General features: G+C 41.5%; 1 protein-coding gene across 9 annotated transcripts in view; it reads left to right on the top strand.

Moving 5' to 3' along the window:
* ENOX1 (ecto-NOX disulfide-thiol exchanger 1) overlaps nucleotides 1-22,367 on the top strand; it is a 494,357-nt gene extending 471,990 nt beyond the window's left edge. For 7 of the 9 annotated variants that reach the window (XR_012426899.1, XM_045376966.3, XM_074021927.1 and 4 more), the window contains 2 exons: nucleotides 11,747-11,832; nucleotides 21,373-22,367. Coding sequence is in view for 6 of the 9 variants with exons in the window: in XM_045376966.3 (XP_045232901.2) it covers nucleotides 11,747-11,832; nucleotides 21,373-21,504 (218 nt within the window). In the remaining 3 variants the exon portion in view is untranslated. The remainder of the gene's footprint in view (nucleotides 1-11,746; nucleotides 11,833-21,372) is intronic. The other 2 variants (XR_012426901.1, XR_012426900.1) reach the window with 1 other exon arrangement.
* Nucleotides 22,368-23,887: the final 1,520 nt, after the last annotated feature.

The raw sequence follows: 23,887 nt of genomic DNA, 5'->3' as shown, positions 1-23,887 counted from the left end.
TTTGCCAAGTTGGCCAGGCTGGTCTCAAACTCCTGACCTCAGATGATCCACCCGCCTTGGCCTCCCAAAGTGCTGGGATTACAGGCGTGAGCCACCATGCCTGGTCCCTGGTTGCATTTTGTAAATACTGCATGTGCTCACCTAAAAATGACAGGTACGACAGGGCCTAGAGAAGCTGGCACAGGAGGAATTAAATTCAAAAGATAGTCCAGAGTCCATCCATCATATATAGATTTTTCAACTACAGGGTTATTGAATATGACATCAACTTAGAGATACTCCGAGGAAAACCAATTATTTTTTTTTTGCTCTGATGATATACAGCTGTAATAACATGCCATGCACGAGTCTCAGAAGACATGCTGATGTGCTATCAGTTCCAGGAACCCAGAATGAGCCCATATGTAGTTGGTAACGGGATTTTTCTTCTAGTGGAAAACATGTCTAACTCTGACAGCTGTTTCTCTGTCACTCAGTGTGACCAAGGTGTGATTTTTCCCTATAAGGTTTTTAGGGTATGAACAAAGCAATTAACGATTTGCAGTAAACTTTTCCCTCTTTGTTTAAGTGGGAATAATTCTGTCCACTGAAGGTTAAAAAAATGGGAACTGATCTCTATTTTCTTTATTTCCTTCCTTTCACTAGAGATTGCTGCTGCTTTTATGTTTTAATTGGAGAACACAGTTCATTTACAATGTTTTCTAAGTAGTTATTAGGTTTTATTTATATATGTGCACACATACATGTACTTTTTTCAGTTGGCTACTTCAAATATTTTTAAATGATGTGCTTTATATGCGGTACATTAATAGGAATAAGTAGGAAGATTACATTTGTAACATGCTATGCCTGCTGATGTCTTTGGTATCACAAAAAATATATAAAATTAGTTAATTCAAGTGTGTTAGAAAGAAAAATATTCGTAAGTCAGGATCTCCAATAAAAAGCATACACAACCAACACTAAACTTTCCAAGACTTTTCCCCTCACTGTTGGTCTTTTGAACTAGTTTACCAATATTCGCATTTGAAGTTAGGAGTAGAGCAAAAGAGAAACAGGGGGTGACACTTATTTTGAATCAATATATGAGAATATTTAGGTAGAAGGGAGGCCAGAGACTTAAGTGTTTGATTAAAATAAACTTAGGAGTTTAACTTTCCCTTCAGTTATCCATTACCTTGCTACCTTTCTCGATATTTTATTTTATTCTTCTTAATGACAGTTTGACAACAGATGTGATTTCCTGGCCAAACCCACTTCCAAAACATCTATATGCTTCTACTCTTTTGTATAATCCTCCAAAAGAGGATAATCCTCCAAAGAGAGAAAAACCCTCCAAAAGAATGCCACAATGGGGAAGAGTTTCCAAGACTGGCAAAATGGATCCTGCCAAAAGCTGCAGTTGCTGCCTGCTACTAAATGATCCTATCTGCTAATTGAGTTTGGTCATTCATACTTTGTAGATACCTGACTCTTGGGTCCATAAAGAGCTCCCCTGAAGCTTCTGGAATCTAGATACAGACTGTGGTAGGGATAAAACTGCTCTGGACCAGAATAGAGAAAAAGGATTTTCTGGTGCTGGGGCTACACTTTACTGAAGAATTCTCATACACTGAATGATTCTAGGAGCCCTCTGGCCTTCTGGTACATCTAGAGCAGTCATAAATACTCTGCAATTCCCCTGAAGTCTTCCCTTGGAATAAAGTCAGTAGAGAGGACACAATAGTCATGCTCTAGGCCAGCCTAGAAGGCCAAGGATACAGCAGAAAATCTCCCACAACTTGGAAACATTAATTGGCAAAATCTTCATCACATCTGCATGCTTATAGTGTATGCTGTATGCCAATATAGTCAGATGATCAGTGCCCTCTTGGGGCACATAAATGTTATATAAGAAACGCACACTGGCACAAAGCATTCCCTGGAAGAGAAAGGGAGTGAGAAAAAAGGCTCTTCAAATGGATTCCATCTACAGAGAGAATACAGCGGAGGCTAGAACTTCCTAAACAATGAGCAATTCTAGTTACGTATAATTATTTGTGACACTGATTTGACTGGGCAAAACGGTATATTCTGTCCAGACAGTCTCATGACCATTATATAAAACTAGAGTCTTTATTTCAAGGCATAAAGTTGGTACTTATTAGAGAGGATCTGTGGGATTTCACTGACATTATTTGGAATTTTGCAGATCTGGATCCTGAGTATTGTTAGAATTCGACCATTCTGACGGACTTTCTTCTTGACAATTAATGGGTCTTCCAATTCAACTAAAGATAGGCCCCTGGAAAATATTTTATTATTGTGATTTCTGGGTTATTCGTTTTGTAATCAATTTTTGTGGAGACAGGTTGACATACAGTTGGACCTTAGAGAATTCCATTTTTATGGGGGCATTGCAGGGTAGCATTTTATGTTTCCTAATGCTATAGTAACCACACATAAGGTCAGCTTGACATTGCTCAATGTCTATGCCAGAACTCCTAGTTCATTTCACATATGGCCTACATGTTGGATTGGCATACACTGAAGTTGTTTGGGATAGAATGAGTCATTACTTTTAGTTTGGGGCCAATTTTTGGAGCTGTGTTTGGCTGGATATTATGAAGGAAAATGGATCTGATTTTTTTTATTGATAAGCTAATAGTTCTGCCGAAAACTGAGAGTACAACTCTCTGGGTCCATATCACTCTATCTTCCCTTGCTTTTTATAATAATTCCAACACAATAGATTTCAATCCCAGCAGCTCTGATTGGCACCCTGTTGATGCTAGTCATTGTAAATACTATCCAGATACAGTCAAAAACTTCTCCACAACTTTTAACTGTAACAAAGCAGCTTTTCTCTAAAACCTCCCTGGTCCCCTGAGAACTGTCCTCAGGTTGACAATGACTGGGCAAACTTCATTACATATCCTGAGTCTTCTGCAGATCAGGACATACACATCATTTCCATCACAGTCACCATCTCACACATGCACAAAACCAGACTATACAAGAAGCGGAATGCTCCTCCTAATGTGGGTATTAAGAAACAGCTGAATAGAATATGGAAAAACATTTTTAAAGAAGGTCAAGCAATAACTTTTTGGTGATTTCGGTGAATAAAGTTGAGGCTATATTTAGGCTGTACCTGAGAAAAGTAATCTTGGGAGAATGTTCCTCTCTGGAAACTACTGACCATAAAGAATGAGTCATTGACCTAAATCTTGTTTCCAAGGCACAAACGTCCATATCAATAAATCAACAAACATTTGTCAAGAGCCTACAATAAGAATAATCAGTCTTCATCATGCAAAATAATTATCTAGGCAGCCTATTTAAAAGGTAGAATCTTTAGCCCCACACACATGTGTGGTGGCTCACGCCTATAATCCTAGCACCTTGGGAGGATGAGACAGGAGGATCACTTGAGCTCAGGAGTTCAAGACCAGCCTAGGCAATATAGTGAGACTCCCATCTCTTAAAAAGAAAAGTTAACTGGGCATGGTGGCATGCATCTGTAATCCCAACTACTTGGGGCGCTGAGGTGGGAGGATCTCTTGAGCCCACGAGCATCAGGCTGCAGTGAGCTGTGAGCAGCACCACTGCACGACTGCCTGGGTGACAGAGTAAGACCCTGTCAAAAAACAAAAAAAGAGAGATCCTGTTCATTGCAATACTAACACCTGACGGGATACTAAAGCAGGCATATCTGGTACTATGTTTTTGAGAAACGCTGGCCGGTTTATGCTAACCCATGCGTTAGCTGGTGGTGGAAAGATGATCCTCCCTCAAGAAGTTCATAGATAGTGAGAAAGAACGCAGTTAATTACAATGAACTGTGGTTTGTACTAAAATCAGGGACACAGAGAAGGGGCTACTTATGTTACAGATGCCTTGTCAGAAGAAAGGACAGCTGAGCTAGTCCTAAAGGATGAAGAGGTTTTCACTGGATGGATAAAGAAGTTGTTAAGGGCATTTCAGGTACCAGGAATAACTTACTAAGAGGCCCAAATACAGTCTGAGGGGTTTAATGGAAAAAATAAGACAGACAAATATTACAAAATAAAACTAACTAACCAACCATACAAGATCAGGTTTTGTACTCACCAAGTAAGTGGAACAAACTGCTTTTTTGGAAAATTAAAGCTTTTTAGAATCCCAAGGCACTGAGAAGCATCAGCCCAAACCACAAGTGTTTGATCAGTTTCATACAGTTTTTTCTCCACTTCCCATATGCGCTTCATCACTCTGCAGCTGCCCACAGACAACTGTCCCCTCATGGCTTACTAGGAGACCCAGATTTCACGTGGCTTTTTTCCCGCTGATTCTCCAGTTCAACATCCATGGAGCCTTTATATAGGCGTCCACATGAAACAAGACTATTTCAGGCTGGTTTATCATCAGGCCTCTGGTGATTCCCAGCAAGATGTGACTGTGTCTAGAGACACAGCTATTCATCTGCAGAGCCAAGGTCTCCGGAAAGCCCAAGCTGCCCCTCTATCCCAGTGAGCTGATGGGCCCAGGGTCTTCTGAAGCTTCCTAGGAGACTATCAACCAGTGTGGGTGTAAAGAAAGCTAATCTCAGCCAGAACTTTAGAACCTGATACAGAGAGTTTGGAATAAAAACTCCAAGCAGCCTGGGGGAAGGGGGAAGTATATTCTAGAAAGATTCCATTTCTCATTCCACTCAAAGAGAATAATAATATGCTGACCAAACTGAATGCACAAAGTGATAGTTTCATCGGGTAACCAATATAATTAAACTATATCAGGGCTAACCTGTCCCACTCCCATCTTTTGCATAAGGATGCAAAGGAGAAACCATAATACCTAATGATCTCTAAGCAGCCCTGAACGGTGGGGGAGTGGGAGGGGTCCTAAATATTTGTGGATTGAGGCATTTCATCCACTGGGTAATGTAACACAAATCACTTATCCAAACCACTGTGATAAGTGTGTAAGCCCTCATATTGTATAAAATTAGGAGGTTTGATTAGATGGTCTTTTTCAGCTCAATTCTCTAATATATAAGGACTATTAGGAAAGCTGCATTGCCCCTTAGTGATCTTGTATGTAAGTAGAGGCTCATGTGCATCAATATATAAACATGAACTCTACTATCTTATACCTTTACAACAAACAAGAAGGAAAATCTGTCTTGACACTATCACCTCTTTCCACCGACAGTCCATTTCCTGCCCCTGTCCAAAGCAGGATCCCTCCAACGCACTATGCTTACGGTCACCATTCCCTCCCTCCCCTCTCTCTCCAGCCTACTCCAGTCTGGCTTGCATCCTCACACCAAAACCATTCTTTTCCACATCATCAGAGAATTTTATGTCACCAATTTCTCAACTCTGTCCACCTGGCAGCTACTTGACATGGTTGACTACTCACATCTTCCGGAAATACTTCCTTCTCTCCGCCATCATGATGCCACACTTTCTTATTGATCACACCCTCTTCTCAGAGTCCTCTGATGAGTTTTCTTCAGCTTACCTCTAAATTTTGGGCTTCTTCAGGCTTCAGTCTTGAGGCCCCTTCTCTACCTAGGAAATCTCAATGAATACTCTGGCTTCAAATCCCTTTTTGTTGCCATTGCAAATGTATACCATCTCCAGGTGCCATTTAATATTCTTCATTTAAATGCTAATGCACATCTCAAGTTTAATGAGGACAAAACAGAACTCCTGATTCCCCTTTTTCCTGCCCTAATGTGCTCCTGCCCCAATATTCTCATCTGAGAAAATAGTCCCACCCAGTTGCTCAAGTGAGAAATTGTTTACTCGTATTTCATTCTTCCCCAGCCTCACTTCTCACACCAGCCCCCTGGCTCTCCCTTTGGAGTCTGCTTCTCCCTTTGCAGTCCAGAGCACGACTTACTACTCCAGTCTCAAGCAAACACTTGACTAGCCTCCCAGTTCCCCTCTGTTCTACTCTCCATACAGCAGCTTGAGGGAAGTTTTTAAAACGTAATTCAGATCATGATAAGCACCTGCTTAAAACCACTCTTTTGGTTTCCTGCCATATTTAGAATTTAAATCTAATCCAAACTCTCACCTGGCACACAAGGTCCTGCATGATCTGGCCCCCATCTACCTCTAAACACGTGCCACTCTCCAGCCCAGTGTATTCTGCCACCTCACCTCCACCTCAGGGCCTTTGCACTATCTGTGGCCTGTACCTGGAATGGTCTCCCCCAGGCTTTCCATGGCTGGCTCCTTCTCATCTCACACTTGAGAAGGTCTGCTTTCTCAGGCAGAGGCCTTCACATAATCACTGTGTTAGTCCATTCTCATGCTGCTGATAAAGACATATCCAAGACTGGGTATTTTATAAAGAAAAAGAGGTTTAATGGACTTATAGTTCCACAGGGCTGGGGAGGCCTCACAATCCTGGCAGAAGGTGGAAGGCAAAAGGCACATCTTACATGGCAGCAAACAAGAGAGAAGTGAGAACCAAGTGAAAGAAGTTTCCCCTTATAAAACCATCAGATCTCGTGAGACTTACTCACTAGCATGAGAGCAGTATGGGGGAAACTGCCCCCTATGATTCAGTTATCTCCCACCGAGTCCCTCCCACAACATGTGGGAATTATGGGAGCTATAATTCAATGAGATTTGCGTGGGGACATAGCCAAACCACATCCATTGCTTTGTGTAAGGTAGCATTCCAGCAAGCTGCAGGTTGCTGTCTCTCCTGTCCTCTTCCCTGATGTGTGTTCTTCCTTGTGCTAAGCACTATCTAAACATTTTTATTTTTCATCTTTGTGTTTATTGTCTTGTGTTGCTCCCCTAGAATAAAAGTTCCGGCCGGGCGCGGTGGCTCAAGCCTGTAATCCCAGCACTTTGGGAGGCCGAGACGGGCGGATCACGAGGTCAGGAGATCGAGACCATCCTGGCTAACACAATGAAACCCCGTCTCCACTAAAAATACAAAAAAATTAGCCGGGCGTGGTGGCGGCGCCTGTAGTCCCAGCTACTCAGGAGCCTGAGGCAGGAGAATGGCGTGAACCCGGGAGGCGGAGCTTGCAGTGAGCCGAGATCGCGCCACTGCACTCCAGCCTGGGCGACAGAGCGAGACTCCGCCTCAAAAAAAAAAAAAAAAAAAAAAGTTCCACAGGACCAGCCCCTTGCCTATCTTATACAATGCTGTGCCTCTAGCACCTTGCCACCTCCTGGCTGCTAAGTGTTTCAAGTATTAAAATAAGTGAGGAAGCAGTACAAATCTGGCACTATTTGGTTAATTTAAATACTGCATCCTTAGTCTTAGTGAGGCCCAATAATGAAAATAAACTTGATGGTTTTGATGAGAGAAACTCAGAGTGCTTTTGGGTAGACAATTTAAATGGGCCTTCCTAACGAGGTTGGCCACAGGCATCTAGAGCTAGTTACTTTCTCTTTCTAAAGTAGTTTTTTAAGATTCTGAGATGTGCAAAAAGCCCAATAGTACTGATAACCTCCTTTGTTCTTTTAAAAAACTTTTTAAATTAGGCACTTAAAATGTTTTTTTTTTTCCACTTTTGGAAACCCATTCTCAAATATGGAGGCCTTCTACATCTCCATGGAAACAAGCAAGTCCAATTGTTGAGCCATGCCCTTGGAGATCCACCAGTTCAGTAACAGCTAAATCCCCCACCCTCCATTCCTTAGTGTTCCTTTTACCACAAGCCTTTAGGTCCATTCCAGAGGACCATAAAATAGTCTCCGTTTTCCAGGTTTGTGGTATTTTTCATTAACTTCTGAGTTACAGCCATCCTTTTTCCATCCGCAGGGAATGTCCCAGTTCCTTTAAAAAAAGCTGCAAAGAGGCTTTACTTGTTTATTTAGAAAGATCCCCTCAAATGAACCTGATCCAAAATCACAGGGCCTAGAAACATTTTCTCAAGTGGCATGACTGATGCTTCTGTGGTGCTACAGGGATGGACAGATGCAGGAGTGGGAGGTGGGCTGAGGAGAGGCAAGGTACTGGGGAGGATGATGACTCATGCTTTCCTTTCTGCTGTGTCTCTAACAACACTGGATAATTGGGTTGTCATCCACAGGAAAAGCTTGGGAAGCCTATTTGTGACTGCCTGCCTTGGCTCTACATATATCTAGTGGCAACTGCCGAACTCTTATAAGGAAAAGCTAATGGCTTCTTAATATCAGCTACCACAGGGATGGTTCTGAATACCCTCCTAAAAGAATACTCAAGTCCACGTCAGGATTTCTAATCTGATTTTAGAATCTGATTTCCCCCTTAGTTATGAGCAAAATAGTTTCAATGAAAATTTTCCTTGCTCAAAACATCCAAGTTACTCCATCCTTCTAAATCCATGACAGGACGGGTTAAGAATAAGAATTTTCAGTGAATAATACCTCAAAGTTACCTGGTTTTTGAAAGATCTGTTACTGCTTGTAGAAATGTTTAAGGTTCTTATTTATTCCCATTTATCAATAATAGACTAATAGAATTTTTAAACAAGTATACTGGCGATTGCCAGTTCTGGCAAATAAATACATTCAACATATACCTCTTATGAATGTGTACTATATTGTGGATATGGAACCAGAACACACAAAGACCAAGAGCACAGCTCCTTGGGCTGCAGACCCAGGATTGGGGGTGAGAGAGAGCAGACAGTGGAGGAGCAAATCCGTGTTCACAGAGGGTGCCAACTTCACAGAGGCAACAAAAGGGGCTACTCTAGGTCCTCCCATTTCTGGTGTTCCTAAATGACCCATGTCAACACTTTATCTCCTAGGCTAAGGGTTATCAACCTCCCCCCAACCCACCCCATCCTCCTCTGACTTGTTCTATTCATCCTGCTAAAGGCATTTATGTTGATAACCATACACCCATGGACATTTACAAAAGGCTGTAGGTTATGCAGGAGATTTTGAAGACTCTCCGGCCAGGGGGGATATTAAATATGAAAAATGTTGTTACCTATTTGCCTGGGGTAGTTTACTTAAGACTGCTCAAGTCTTATGCCCTCTTTCCCCATGGGAGACTTATACACCCTTGTCACCCCAAAGGCTGCAGTGCCACTGCCACTCCCTGTCTCAGCCCTGCTGCGTATTTTCCACCCAAGGAATGCTGCTCCCCACCTTGCAGCAGCCCTCACCTCCCTGGGAGAACCCCGCGATAGAGGAGGAGAAAAAAGCTTCCGGCTAGGAGCACCCCCTCACCTGCTCACAAAGCCAAAGCTGACTCTTCCTTCTCCCTCCCCTGTCGTTCTCCTGTCCATCACTTGTGGGAGGCTCTCTGTGGAAAGCAGTGGCCATAGGACCTGGGATGGTCAGTGAAAGCCCCACTCACCATCCTGAAACAGGGGATTCCCTCTACACGAACTGTGACTCAGCCCTTACTCTTTCATTCAAAAAATAGAAAGACTAAGTTCTAGTATTTGATAGTACAGTAGGGAAATTACAGTTAACAATAATTTACCGTATACTTCAGAATAGCTAGAAGAAAATATTTGGGATGTTCTCAACACAAAGAAATGATAAATGTCTGAGGTGATGGCCATGCACATTACCCTGATTTTATCATTACACATTGCGTACAGGTATCAAAATATGCCATGTATCCCAAAAATATGTACAAATATTATATATCAATTAAAATTTTTTAAAACAAAAAAGGAAATGCAAATGAAAATAATTATTTTTAAATAGTTCTACTATATTCTAATTTTTTTAAAGAAATCACTCATGAGCTTTTATATTTTAACTCTTATTAGTAATAGAATTACTTACAATGCCACTTCACCAGAATTGAGAATTTCAGACACAGGGAAGTAGCTGCCAGGTCTCTAAAATTAAAATATAAGTAAATAAATAAGGGGAGGGGACAACACAATGCCCTGAGTACATTAAAAGTGGCTATTTTTCCACTTAAAGATATTTTTTAAGTACCATCATTGCCTTCTACCATTGCCATTATTTCAAAAAAGGACATTTCGACAAGAAAAAAGGAAGAATATAACCTCAGAATGAAATGGTAGTTCTTTGTATCTCAGGAAGAACAGGTCAGTCTTTAAAAACAGATATTCTACCTTTACAGGGAAATGTGGGCATTGTTTCTACCTCCCCATCTCACCGTCAACCTCTAGAAGCCCTGGAAACGCAGCGTTCTGAGGATAGGTCTTGGGGAGTCCCTTTGGTTCTCTGTTCTCAGCCTGAGGATGAACCGGGAACTTTTCTTTAAAAACTTGCCACTCATCCCATAGCATCAGGGAGCCATGAAACCCTATGGCAGATCAATCCAAGGTCACCTACAAATATAGGATGACGTAGTACAAGAATGCTGTGTGCACCTGTGCCCACCCAGATGGCATTTCATACAGGTGAGGGTCTGCCCTGGCTCCCAAGCATGAAGGCTCACAAAAAACAGAACATGAAGGCTTATCCTCAGATTTAATTCATCTTGAAACCTATTTAACAGAAAGCTAAAAACTATCAGTCTGAGGACAACTTTTCTTTTTCTTTTTCAACTTTTATTTTAGAATCCAGGAGTACAACGTGCAGGATTGTTACAGAGGTCTATTGCATGACTCTGAGGTTTGGGGTATGACTGAACTCATCCCCCTGGTAATGGCATAATCCCTAACAGGTAGATTCTCAGCCCTTTCCCTCATCCCTCTCTCCCGCCTCTAGCAGTTCCCAGTGTCTACTGTTCTCCTACTTATGTCCATGAGTACCCACTCTAAAGCTCCCACTTATAAGAACATGCAGTATTTGGTTTCATTTCTGCATTAGTTCACTTAGGATAATGGCCTCCAGGTGCATCGATGTTGCTGCAAAGCACATGATTTCATTCTTTTTTATGGCTGCATAGTATTCCATGGTTCATACCACATTTTCTTTATGCAGTCCGCCACTGATGGGCACCTGAGCTGATTTCATGTTTTTGCTATTGTGAATAACAAGTGCACAGCTTCTTAACAAAGAGCAGTCTGCAGTCTATGGAGCTGACTTCCTCATGTTCACTATTTTGATTTTGGATCCAGGAACAGGGAGAAGAGGAAGGTACTGCTTTTTACTTCATTCCTGACATCAACATCCAACTTTTCATTTGTCAGTACAATGTTGACAGCTGATTTTCACAATGGAAAAGCCTTATAATTTATAATCAAACTGCAGCCAAACCATCCATTCCCAGACCTTTTAAAATGATCTTGTAAATTACAGCAGCAAGAAGGGGAGAAAGAGCTGGCTCCTTTTAGACAAGAGCGACAACCAGGAAGAACAGCAAATGTTTCAGGAAGAATTTGGGCTTCCTTCAATGGCAGTTGGGGGAAATATAGATTAAATACTTTTCATAACTAGCAACTGTAATTATCAGGAAAATTTGAGGCGGTGTGATTTCTGACACAGTTGTATGAGCCATTTTCATACTGCAAAGTCCACTGAGGGAAAGAAAAGATAATTTTATCCTTCCAATAACTATAATTTTATATTGGTAAATCAAGCATAAAATTGGTAGTTGAAATGCTTCCAGGAGTCTTTGTTTTGAAATACCTTTATTCAGCTGTATATTATCTCAGAGTCTAGCTTTGCTAACTACTATCATTCCAGGAGATCAAGTGTTCTGTTTACCATGTTACTCTTACTGCCTTCAGAATGTGCTATTATTGAATGCTTGTTGAGTGCTGCTAGAAATGGCAAGACCATAACTCAGCATGAGAAAACAGTCACTGGGGTTAGATAGCATTATTTAATGGAGACTCTCATTTGCCTCTGAATAATTTCCAATGTTTGCCTTTTTAATTCAGGTATCATATCAACGTTTCTTCACGTCCATCCTTTTGGAGCCAACATAGAATATCTTTGGTCATACATGCAGCAGCTGGACTCCAAGGTAAATTATTTTGCTCAAGTGAACTTTCATTGCTAAAATTTAGCATGTTGACTGCTGGCTGCAGGTGGACTCTGCATGAGCTGCACTAGGGCTGTAGCACCCTATGGGGGTTGATCAGCCCTTTTCTTTTGCAAGGACCTCAGTTTTTGGCAGATTGTTCTCTTCTTTTTGCTTGCTTTTGTCTTTGTAAAAAGAAGAGCAGTTATCCAAAATGACAATGACTTTTAGCAGATGCCAAATTAATTTGGAAAGCTTATGAGATATCTAAAAATATAGATTCACCTGAAAGTTCCCAAAATAAGGGTGAAATCAGGTGAGTGTGGCTAATAGGGCATCATCCTCAGACCATATTATTATAGGATTCCATGTTCTAGACTTCACACAATTGAGGAAAAATCATCCCAAATAACATAAAGATCTGATATGACTCAAGAAAGCTGTATTAATGGCTGTTTTCCAGCATTGTTCTCTAAGTGGAAAAAAGTGACTGCAAAATTCTTCTCAGCTGTGCCCCTCCAGGCTCACATCCAGAGCCAGACATCACTCCTCACCTCCCTGAAGCTCAGCTTTTCCCATCCACAAATTAGCTGTACTCCTATCCCATTGCAGTATTGGTGTGCCCAAAAAGAAGAGACAAAAAGAATGTGATTTATGTGTCAAATTCATGTGAACAATGGGAGGGGCCGTGACAAAATAAAACAACATCATTAACCAATACTAGGGAAGCCCAGGAGCGGGGTGGACACAGAAGCAAAACAGAGAAGCTAGTCGCCTGTCAAATTTCTGGTCATGAAAGAAAATGGAAAAAAGTAAGAAGGTCCTCTATAGAGCACAGCAAAATGCATGAGATTGGTACGACCAGACCAGCAGCCTGCAGTGCTGTGTCCCTGAACAGATACAGATACCTCATGCTAAATTTTCAATGGCTAGCATGCACCAAATGACTACCTTGTGTTCTTATTTTGATTCAAATAATCTTCCCAATACGTGATCCCAAAAGTGTTTAACCTCTTCAATAAATCTAACACTTCCCCTTTGAGAGGAATCTTTTCAGTTATACAGATCCATGCCTTTCATGACAGGGTAGAACAAAACAGGGTGAAAGGAGTTAGGGAATTTTAAAATTCTGGAGGTTCAGAATCATCTGTTTCTCTTTAGTTTCCCCTCACATGCACAGGGAAGTAAGAGAAAGCACTCATGTTAAACTCAGATGAAATGAGAAGGACTTGCTGCACAGTGTTCCTTTGTTGTCATATAGATTTGAAGGATTTCTCTGCTGTTGTTTCCTCTTTACTGGTATCTTGTTCCTTAATATCACCGCCACCTTTGCCTGGAGGATTAAACAAAACACTGCTTGCACCAATGTGTTTGGCAAACAATAAGCCCTCAAAAAATGAATCCTATTGTTGCTACCATCCTTCCCTTGTATTGTTGACATTTCTGTTCTCCCCTTTCTGGAAGTCCCAAGTGGGAAGCCTTTGTTGAGAAGCAGTTGTTGTTTTAGTAGAAGCCGAAATGGCCAAGAATCCACTTGTCGTTTATCGAAGAATTTCAGGACTCTTTGTTTCCTCCACTCCATCATCGCAGGCTGACAATCTATGATGATCACAAGTGTGTGTGCCTGCATGTGTGTGTGTGTGTGTGTATGTGTGTGTGTGTGTAAAATCATCTCCTGGGAATGGGCAGGGAGGGATCGATAAGTAATGAATTGATTTGTTTTGGCTAGGGTTGGGGGCCGGGGAATGGTGGAAGCTCTTGTTCTATTCTTATCCTCAGGGCTCAGGTAAGATTTGTGATGTTCCCTTACCAGTCTCTGAAGAGAGAGAATTCACATGCCTGGTCCCTGGCCATTAGATGATGGGCCTTTCTGGATGGGATTCAGTCAAGGGAAGTGCATCTCATCACAGACTGGTACTTTTATTTTGGAAGATGAAGAAAGTATTTCCCTTACAGAGGAAATTTCACACGAGGTGTCCCCTGCCTACCCCCAGATAGCCCTCCATCTTCTGAATGAAATGCCCACTAGAGCTGTCTGGTTCCTCCTCATGCTTGGGGTAGAAAGTATATTGAAAAAGAACTCTAAAACTGCTGGGCACCAGGGATCAGACCACATGCTCTTTCTATTCCAGTGAGGCCGAGAGGATAGACTTTTTAATCCAGACAGCAAAATCCAATGCCCACCCTGTACTGACGAGAACAGGGAAAGCAGGCTTAACCCAGTCCTGTAATGTCACTGTTGTTAGGATTTCCCCCAAGCCTACATATGGGCATAAGAATGACTAGGAATGGAAGAAATTAATTTAAATTATGCTGGGCATGTACATTGCACATGGCTTCCTAAAACCCATGTAGCCCAATAATAAGCTATCTTCCAGTTAAATATTATTCCTGCTCTTGATATTTGCATATTTTTCTCTTCTTGGCCTTTTCTAAATTACCCACTGTCATTCACCCTGTTCTCTTGTATCAGAAATACTTGAAAAAGAAAGATTCATTCAGAGGAAGACAGGGTAAGGGCTGGGGGGTGGGCATGGCTTCTGCAGCTTTGCTAAGTCAAAAATCTTGCCCAGAGCACAGCAGGCAAACTCTTTAAAATAGGCAGCCCTATCATGAAAATGGTTTCTATCAATACATAGAATCTCCCATGTCAGCCCCAGGGCCCATCAAGTCCAACCTCTTGTCTGTCCGAAGCAGCCCAGAAGACACATTTGACTGGAGCATTAGCAGATGAATACTTCTTACAGTCAAGAGGAGGGTTCATCTGCTCTTCCCTGTTTATGTATCCTTTAGGAGATGAAGGCCCAATTTTCCAAGCGTGTCTGGTTGCCCCCTCTACACACCTGCAGCCTCTTCCCAAGGCCCATGGTGTGGAAGATTCGGTTCTGAAAACCAGACTTGGCGTAATGTGACCACAAAGGCTGGAGGATCTAGAATGACCTGCTATTTTGGCACGACACCACTGTGACCAGCTTGAGAGGTCATGGGCATGTGTTACATTTCCCACAGAGGGGAAAATCATCTGTACTAATAGCATACCTCTGTGAACACCTAATGAATGCCGGGATCATTCACTGCTTTTCATGTAACCAGCACTGTCTTAGGGACCAGAGAAGAACAGGAGATGGCCCAGACACAAAAGAAATCTAAGATAGAACCCTGTTCTCAACAAGCTTGTCACCTAGTTATGAAATGACTTGAGAATCAGACATGAACTAATGAAGTGCTAAACTGGGTAGGGAAGATACTCTGAACCAGGAGTTAAAGAAGGGTGAAATCTGTGGGAGTCATGCTTAACATAAGGTACCCTCAAGTCCACGCTTCTTCCGGTGGCTTCCCTCGGGGATGCTTTAGCTAACATTGCCAACATTTCTTTCTGTTCTCCCCTTTCTACCCACTCTTTCTTCTCTCCTTCCTTTCGCATTTTCCTTCCATATTCTTTGCTCCTTTTAATTCTCTCCTGTTTATCTTCTTTCATCACAATTTTTTCTCCCTCCTTCCCTTCCTCTACCAGTTTCTTGCTTCACTCCTTCGAATTCCTGGCTTCTTGTCTTCTTTCCTTTTTTCCATCTTTCTCCCTTCCTTCCTCCCCTCCCTTTGCCCCATCTACATTTTGTATTTCTCTCTGTGAACATTTATTGCGAGGTGTCTGTGTGTGCTAACACTGTGCCCTGCCCAGGATGTGAAGAATGAACAAGATTTAAATGTGCATTTAAAGGCTAAAAGTCAGTTTTGCCCATGGAAGGAAGTCTGGTTTTCAACTGGCTTCCCTGACGCTCCGGCCTCTGCTGGGGTCTTTTCAGTAGCCCAAACAGAGGCCCCTCTTCGCCAGGCTTCCCTTGCCTGATGATATGGGGTATGGAGCCAACCATGATGAGAACAAATTGATTTGCATCTGCTTGTGTCCATTTGTACATGTGCTTAGAGGCCAGGCAAGGAGGCAGTAGGCTTGGCCTAGAGTCAGCAAATTAAAACATAAATCAAGCAGATTTTATAAATGACCTCTGTGGTATTAACAGCACACAAGCTCCTTGGTTACACAGAGCCTGTTTCCTTCTCATGTCTGTTTTTTTGTTTTTTTTTTTTTGTATTTATAGCAGATAAATCCTTCCTAAAAGAATAAGTGTAAGAAAGTTTCAAACAAAATAGATGGAAGAATCCACTTCCATCAAAGATTGAATATATATCAAAGATTGAAAATATATAGGCCACAAATTTCTTGGAATAAAAGCCAGCTGGGTAAGAGGGTAATCAAAACTTCACGGTTATGACTATCCTCTGCACTTGCTAGAGCACCAAATACATGGTGTATGGGAAAAAGATTTCATAGTCATGGCATCTATCTCTAATCTATATCACAGTGCTGCACAGTGCTCCCTTAACCACATGTATTGCAATCTCCTCATAATATGCTTGAGAATGAGGGAATGCGTCACTCTGAAAGCTGGGCTGGATTCACAGGCCCTGCTCCAAGTTCTACTCCTTCACTTACCTGCTGGGCAAGCAACAGCTCTTCCCTAGACCCCGGCGCTCCATGTGTGAACAGGAGTAGGAGCTTAGAGAGAATCCCTGGTTTCAGAAGTGATTCTCGTGCAGGATGAGGAAAGGGATAAACTTCACTCAGAGCTCAGCCACTGAGGTCTGGGGGCTTGGTTTTATGTAATGACTCCAGAGTCTCAGTTCTGAAGACAAAGAATGTACTGGTGGGAAGGCAAAGGATATTGTGACGGGCAAGATAATAGCTGACAAATTATTAGGAAGAGAACAAAACTGAAGTAAGTGGAAGTATTTGTAAAGTAAAAATTATTTGGCCATAGGGAGAAAATGAAGGACAAATTGAATTTTCTCTTGAATTTGTCTTAAAAATCCCAAAAGATAAGATATCATAAAGGTTATTTTGTCAGAGTAGGGGAAAAGTTTGAAAATCATAAAACTAACTTACTTGATACAGGTTTCACCCTGATCTTTCTTCTGTCATGAGACAGAAATATCTTTAAAGAACTTTAAGGAATTCTTCTAGAATTAGCTGGGATCCCTTTTTTTCTTGTGACAGGGTCTCAGTCTGTCGCCCAAGCTGGAGTGCAGTGGAGTGATCACAGCTCACTGCAGCCTCCAACTGCTGTGCTCAAGGGATCCTCTTGCCTCAGTCTCCTGAGTAGCTGGGACCACAGGGACATACCACCGTATCAGCTAATTTTTGTATGTTTTGTAGAGATTGGGTCTCTCTATGTTGCCCAGGTTGGTCTCAAACTCCTGGGCTCAAGTGATCCTCTCACCTTGGCCTCCCAAAGTGCTGGGAATATAGGTGTGAGCCACCAGGCCCAGCTGCTGAGAGCCTTATTAAATGAATATTTTAGACTTTTATTTGAAGTGGTCTGTTCCATAATTGTGACACAACTCATAATTTGCATCTTTGTGGCAGAACCCAGCTGTTACCTTACACCACCAACAGCAACTACAGCGAATACATTTGAGATTAATTCCCATTGTACTAATTTCTGGCTTTCTCAAAATCTGAAGCATGTATTAAGTAATTACGAGGATTTCAAATCCTAGTTTCACTACTTCTTAGCTGTTTGACCTCAGGCAGTTTATTTAACATCTCTGTGCCTAAGTTTCACCCTCTGTAAAATGGTTTTTGGGGGGTTATCCTTGTATTAAATGACTTAGTAGATGCAAAGCATTCCAGAACAGTATCTGGCACACAGTAAGTGCTACTAAAGTGGGGACTGTCATTTGTTTTGTGCTTTAAGATGCACAAAAGACCTATCACATCCTCTCATTTTGAGATCTTTGCCACAACCTAACTGACAGATAAATGTTGAATGGCTTGTCCTAAGACTAGAGCTAGGATATGAAGAGGCCAGCACTCAAACCAAGTCCTCAGGGCATTCCCCATGTTTCTTTCCAATTCCCTTGTCTTGCAAATGAGAAAACAGGTGCCAAGAAGTTAAGTGACTGGTTACTTAACTGGTTACTAAACTGGAAGAGGTTACTGATTGTTCTATCACTGTGATCCAAATCTTCTGTGTCTGGTTTTCTTCACTCCAGCAAGTAAGGGGTGCAATTGCTTGTTTATTGAGCTTTCTAATGAGATAATGCAGGTGAAGCACTTATTCTTCCCTACCCCACAGTGAAGACTCAGCAGATGGTAGCTACCACTCTCCTGCTCCAAGCCTTGTCCTGATTCCTTTGTGGTTAAAGTCTAGGCTCAGGTCAAAAGACGCCACGGAAAACAAGATGTTGCCACATTTCAGTACATGCTGGCCAAGACTTGCCACGATTTGCTTACTGTTTTGGTGGATCGTTCATGTGGGGGTGCCCAAGCATCAGCAATATGAATGTGTGTGAGCCAGCTGAGTTGGAAATTTTCAGTGTTTTGCTGTTGATGTTGATATCAGTCTGAGAGTATTCATCACAGAAGAGCCCTGCCCTCTTATACACAGATGCCTTCCATGGCATCCACACCCACCCAGGGCCAGAGGGGCAGTGACCAAGAGGATTATTTCCTGTCCTTACTTCATGATCCCCTCCCTGGTGGAGGTGGGCAGGGGTGGTTAAGAATGAGGCACCACAGCCAGGATGTCTGGTCCACACTTATTGCCTGTGTTACCCTGTGGGGCTTACTGAGTCTCTCAGAGCCTCAGTTTTCTTGTTGGTAAATTATTCCCTATCTTATGAGAGTGTGGTGAGAATTAAACAGTGTTTTCAGAAGAGTCTGGCAAGGAAAAGTTTCCTGGTGGTTTTAAGTTGTCAAACTTTTTACAGCCAGCTGCAGGGCTGCTGGATGGGACTGCCCCTCCTGACCCCAGCTGGCCTCCTACACGTTATCTTTAAATCAGATATTTATTTTGCCCTCAAGAACTTGGCTTTTTCTCCCCTTCCTAATGAATGGCACAGGGCTTCTTCCCTACATTTCCAAGGGAGGTGGCGGTTACAGGAAACAAGGTGCTGGTGGGCTGGCATGCACCTCGGCCTGTGTGTTCCGCTATGGCCTCTCGTTGATCTGGGGAAGGACGTGCCAGGGGTGGCACTTGAATTTGACTGGAGACTACAGCCCACCATAGATGATCTGTGCTGTACTCCTCCAAAAGAAGGGAACTCGTTGAGAAGGTAACTTGGTCTCATAAGGCATAAAGAAAACGTCCTCCTAGACCAGTGAAAAACTAGGTTTGACCACATACCACTCCATGCCACAAAAGGTTAGATAATAGTGTCATTTTCTATCAGTATTCCATACACACACATATACATATCTACATAAGAGAGAACTTGTGCCAGGCACTGTGTTACCTTTTACACATAATTCTTACAATGCCCTGATACGACTTCTATTACACACCTGAAGAAACTGAGAATTACAAATGTTAAGTAATCTTCCCAAAGTCACACAGCTTGAGGCCTAGCCAGAGTAAAATCCAAGCTTGTCTGGCTTAAGTCCCCATTCTCTTTTTTTTGAGACAGAGTCTCTGTCTGTCTCCCAGGATGGAGTGCAGTGGTGCCATCTCGGCTCACTGCAACCTCTGCGTCCCAGGTTCAAGTGATTCTCCTGCCTCTCAGCCTCCCGAGTAGCTGGGATTACAGGCACGTGCCACCACACCAGGCTAATTTTTTTGTATTTTTAGTAGAGACAGGGTTTCACCATGTTAGCCAAGATGGCCTCCTGACCTCGTGATCCACCCACCCTGGCCTCCCCAAATGCTGGGATTACAGGTATGAGCAACCACGCCTGGCCTAAGTCCCCATTCTTAACCCAAATATGCCTGACTATAAGAATGATCTGCGACGGTTGTTAAAAATAGATTATGTGGGCTACCCCCAAGACCAGCTGAATCAGGGTCTCCAGAGAAGAGGTTGGCTGAGGGATATGATTTTTTTAACAAGTGCCCCAGGTGACTGCTACTGAGAAAGACCTCCCAACACCCCTGGTTGTCCACCCCTGGCTGTTGACAATCATGGAAAGTGCTTAAGGCACACCAATCAAGGCCCAGGCCCCAACCCATGAAAGAACCCTTGGGTTCTTTCCCAAGTTTTGTCTTTGATAAAACACTTAACCGTCTGTAGTTCACACAGTTTTCTGAGCTATAAAGTGGAGATACATCATAGTATCTGCTCCCAAATCTCACCAGAGTGCTATGAGGATGAAAGGACACTGGTGGTGAAGGGGTTTTGCACAGTGCTCACTGAAAGAAAATTTACTTCTCAGTTATTATGAACCTTCACATAATCTGTCTCACAGGCTTTTGTCGGTTGACCTGGGAATTTAACCATCCTTCTAATATGGTGTTTATGGGAAAATGCATTCAGATTTCAAAATAATTCACAAAAAATTTTAGAATACAATTTATTTCCATTTTCAGGACTGCCTCTATTTAACTAAAGTTTTGTATTATAGGCCCAGGAATATTGAATGTATCATATGAAGTCCTTTCCATGAGAACATTAAATGAACAGTTGATTAGATTTCTTGGTCTATTTGGTGTCTTTTTTAAATGAATCCTAATATTGTTAAATGGAAAGTGTAGACTCTAAAATGATATCTCTACAGTGTTTACACCATGAAAAAGTGTAATAGCTCTGATTCATTGAACATTTCTATGTGCCCAAGTCTGTGCTAAGCCAGTCGTTTCCATGCTATCCTTATTAAATGTTATTTCCATTTGCTGAGGCTTAAAGAGACTAATTGCCTTTGTAAAGGTCATTTAACTTGTAAGACTGAAGATACAGGATTCAAACAGAATATCAGACCCCAAATTCTGGGAATATTCAAACAGAATATCAGACCCCAAATTGGCCACCCTGTGATATAAAATCCTCATGCACACACATGGATTGGCACACTGACACAGGAAAACAAAAGCAATCACTGTGCTAGAGCAGAGGGACTATGGCTGATTTGCTCTTTAAAATGAATTATTGGTGTAAAACTTCATCTAATAAAAATATGGAGAAGAAAGAAGTTGCATTAAAAAATATACCTGAATTTTATGACTGGATATCAAGACTTGTATTGTTGTAGGTTTTGGAGTTTAGATTCCGTTCCGAAACCTTCATGGTGTCCGGTCCATGTGAAAATTAAGGAAGAGAAAGAAATGTGGGTGGCAAGAAATCCACCCGAATGTCCTCTGCTCCTGGCAGCATTAAAGAAAATTGCTGTCCTTCATAGATGAGGATGAAGCCACTAGTAGTTTTCCAGGAGTAGTGATGGATTTGCTCTGAGCCCTCTTAAATTCCCTCCCCATCTCCTTTTATATCAGGGGAGGGCTGTTCAGGCCTGGTGCTGCCAGTAAGGTAGCCATCCATATGAAGGGTGAACTCAGCACTTTCCGCCCAGCCAACTCATGCCCCACCCCGCCAGCTGCTCAGGAGATGGGATACCCATATTCAGTACTTCTGAATGTTCCTTTTGTAAGGACGTCCCCTGACAGCCCAGTAGAAAACTAAATGCTGTTTAGATCACTGGGAAAGCTCATCCTTCCCCAATCCATTCCTCCTTTAAGATGAGTTCCTTTCCCCAAAGTGACTTTTCTTCCTTTCTAACAGATATCTGCAAATGAAATAGAAATGCTTTTGATGAGGCTGCCACGCATGTTCAAACAGGAATTCACGGGTGTGGGAGCCACGCTGGAAAAAAGATGGAAGTTGTGTGCCTTTGAAGGAATTAAAACTACCTAACTGTGAAGACCTAAACATCTCTGGAAGTGAAACCATGTGAACCTGGCCAGGGCTGTGCGATGGGGGAGCAGGAGGTGTGGGGTTGGTCCAGCACGCAACCTTTGTGGAGCCGTCGAAGCCTGCCTTTAGTTATATGTGTGGCGTTCTCTTGTGAGTGGAAATGTAATTGTGTACCAGTTCCTTAAAATAAACAAAGCTTCATACTGTGACAGATCTGTTTCCTATGAAAACCAAACAATGATTCCACAGTCATAATGATGGCAAAATCTTAAAATATGCTACATTTGAGAATAGCTCACCAAGCAAAATATTTAAAGTTAATGATGGTGTAGCGATGATTGTTGCTAGGCTACAGAGTTGTATATGTAATGTATAGCTGAAATCATTAAATGACATTTTCCTGAAAGTCTTTCTGTTTTAGTTAAAAAAAAAAAAAAGAAAGAAAAAGAAAAGAAAAAAGAAAAAATAATTTTACAGTGAGGGAAAATCATACCAAAAGAAAACTTGAATATGTGTCTAAACAGTTATTGTATTTTGTAAATTAAGTTATATGCTGTTCCAGGGACTTTTGCCTTATTGAAAAGGCAGAAAATATGATTGGACACATTGAGAATGCTTTATCAAGAATATTATTTTTCTAATGTAACAATTCTCCATCATAAGTTCTTTTAACAGGGACTGCGTAACAATTTTCATAAAGTGTAAATAAAGGAGAAACTAGTGTTATTGTCTTGTACTTGGTATGTAGCATTCAGGTTTATGCATCAAAATAAACATTCAGTAAATATTCCTGTTACAAATTTTATAGCAAAGATGTTAATTTTTTTCAATAAATATGACTTCTACCATGTTGGTTTTACAAATTATTCTTTGACACATTTTATTTCTCCCTTAAGAAATCTTTTTCTCATTATTCAGTCCCACCTCATATCCTATCATTTAAAAATGATAAAATACATGAGTGACATTAAGAGATAAAACATTATTTCAAATAGGAATATATAAAAATTGTGGAGTGGAAATTACCAAGAAAGGAGATCATACAGCATTAATATACAATATTAGAGTAGATTTTTTAAAATAGTAGAACATAGAATCCACAAATAATAAATTTTTACTTTGTTTTTTGTCCTCCTGGGCAGGTAAAAAGTAGTCCATTGATCTTATTAATTCTTGGATTTACGTATCTGTATGTTTACTGGAAAACACATTAGAAAAGAAACGAAGGAATCTACACTCAGACCAACAATTTAGACAGAATTTGGGCTTCCCCTCTTTATTTTAGTAACAAATGGGATATGACTTAAAATTTTGTCCCCTTCCTGCTATCCTACATAAGAATCACAAAAAAGACAAGTATCCTTAACCGTAATTGAAACATTTTTTAGGAAGACAGCTAAACAGTTTATGTTCTCTGGTATTATGAAAAGATACTCATAATTTCCTATTGGACTTTTTGTCCTTCATTGATATCTTTATTGATAAGTACCTTTATTGATCTCTGATAAATTAAGGTACTTACTCATACCTCCCATAAATATCTACACATGTGTTTTGTTCAGGCTCAGGGCTAACACTATGAATATAAAGGTAAGTAAGAAAAGACCCTCTTCCTTAATGTGCTCAGAGTTCAGTGTGAAAAAGACATTTTCAGCCCAGCACGGTGGCTCGTGCCTGTAATCCCAGCACTTTGGGAGGCCGAGGCAGGTAGATCACTTGAGTTTAGGAGTTCGAGACCAGCCTGGCCAACAAGGTGAAACTCCATCTCTATTTTTAAAAAGTAGCTGGGCGTGGTGGCAGGCACCGGTAGTCCCAGCTACTCAGGAGGCTGGGACAGGAGAATCACCTGAACCCGGAAGGTGGAGGTTGCAGTGAGCCGAGATTGCGCCACTGTACTCCAGCCTGGATGACAGAACCAAGACTCTGTCTCAAAAAAAAAAAAAAAAGAAAAGAAAAAAAGGCATTTTCCCAAAAGGTTCTATATGATGTGATTCTGGTAACAAGAAAGATATGATAGGTGCTATGGCATTCAAACTGTATGTCCATATCGTATTAAACCCTACACATCTTCCCTTACCATCAGTCCATGCCTACTACCACCGTCATCCTGACAGATTTATCTCCATATCAGGAGACACAAATAAAGACACAGCAGTCAGAAAGTAGAAGACATCATTTACAGATGATGCTATTATTATAAAATAGAAAACCTAAGCCGTTCACCTGAAAACAAGGAAAAAAGAATTCAGTAAAGTGGCTAGTTCTATAAAGTCATGAAGTGTAGTAAGGACACAGGGGAAGGTACCACAGCCTATGCTATTTCTAGTGGAAAGCATGGTGGATATTTTCAAACATGCATTGATACTTTCAAGTATTACTGGCA

This window comes from Macaca fascicularis, chromosome 17 (assembly GCF_037993035.2).
Source record: "Macaca fascicularis isolate 582-1 chromosome 17, T2T-MFA8v1.1".
Lineage (NCBI taxonomy): Eukaryota > Metazoa > Chordata > Mammalia > Primates > Cercopithecidae > Macaca > Macaca fascicularis.
The sequence above is the reverse complement of the archived record's forward strand: the minus strand, read 5'-3'. Positions and strand labels throughout refer to the sequence as shown.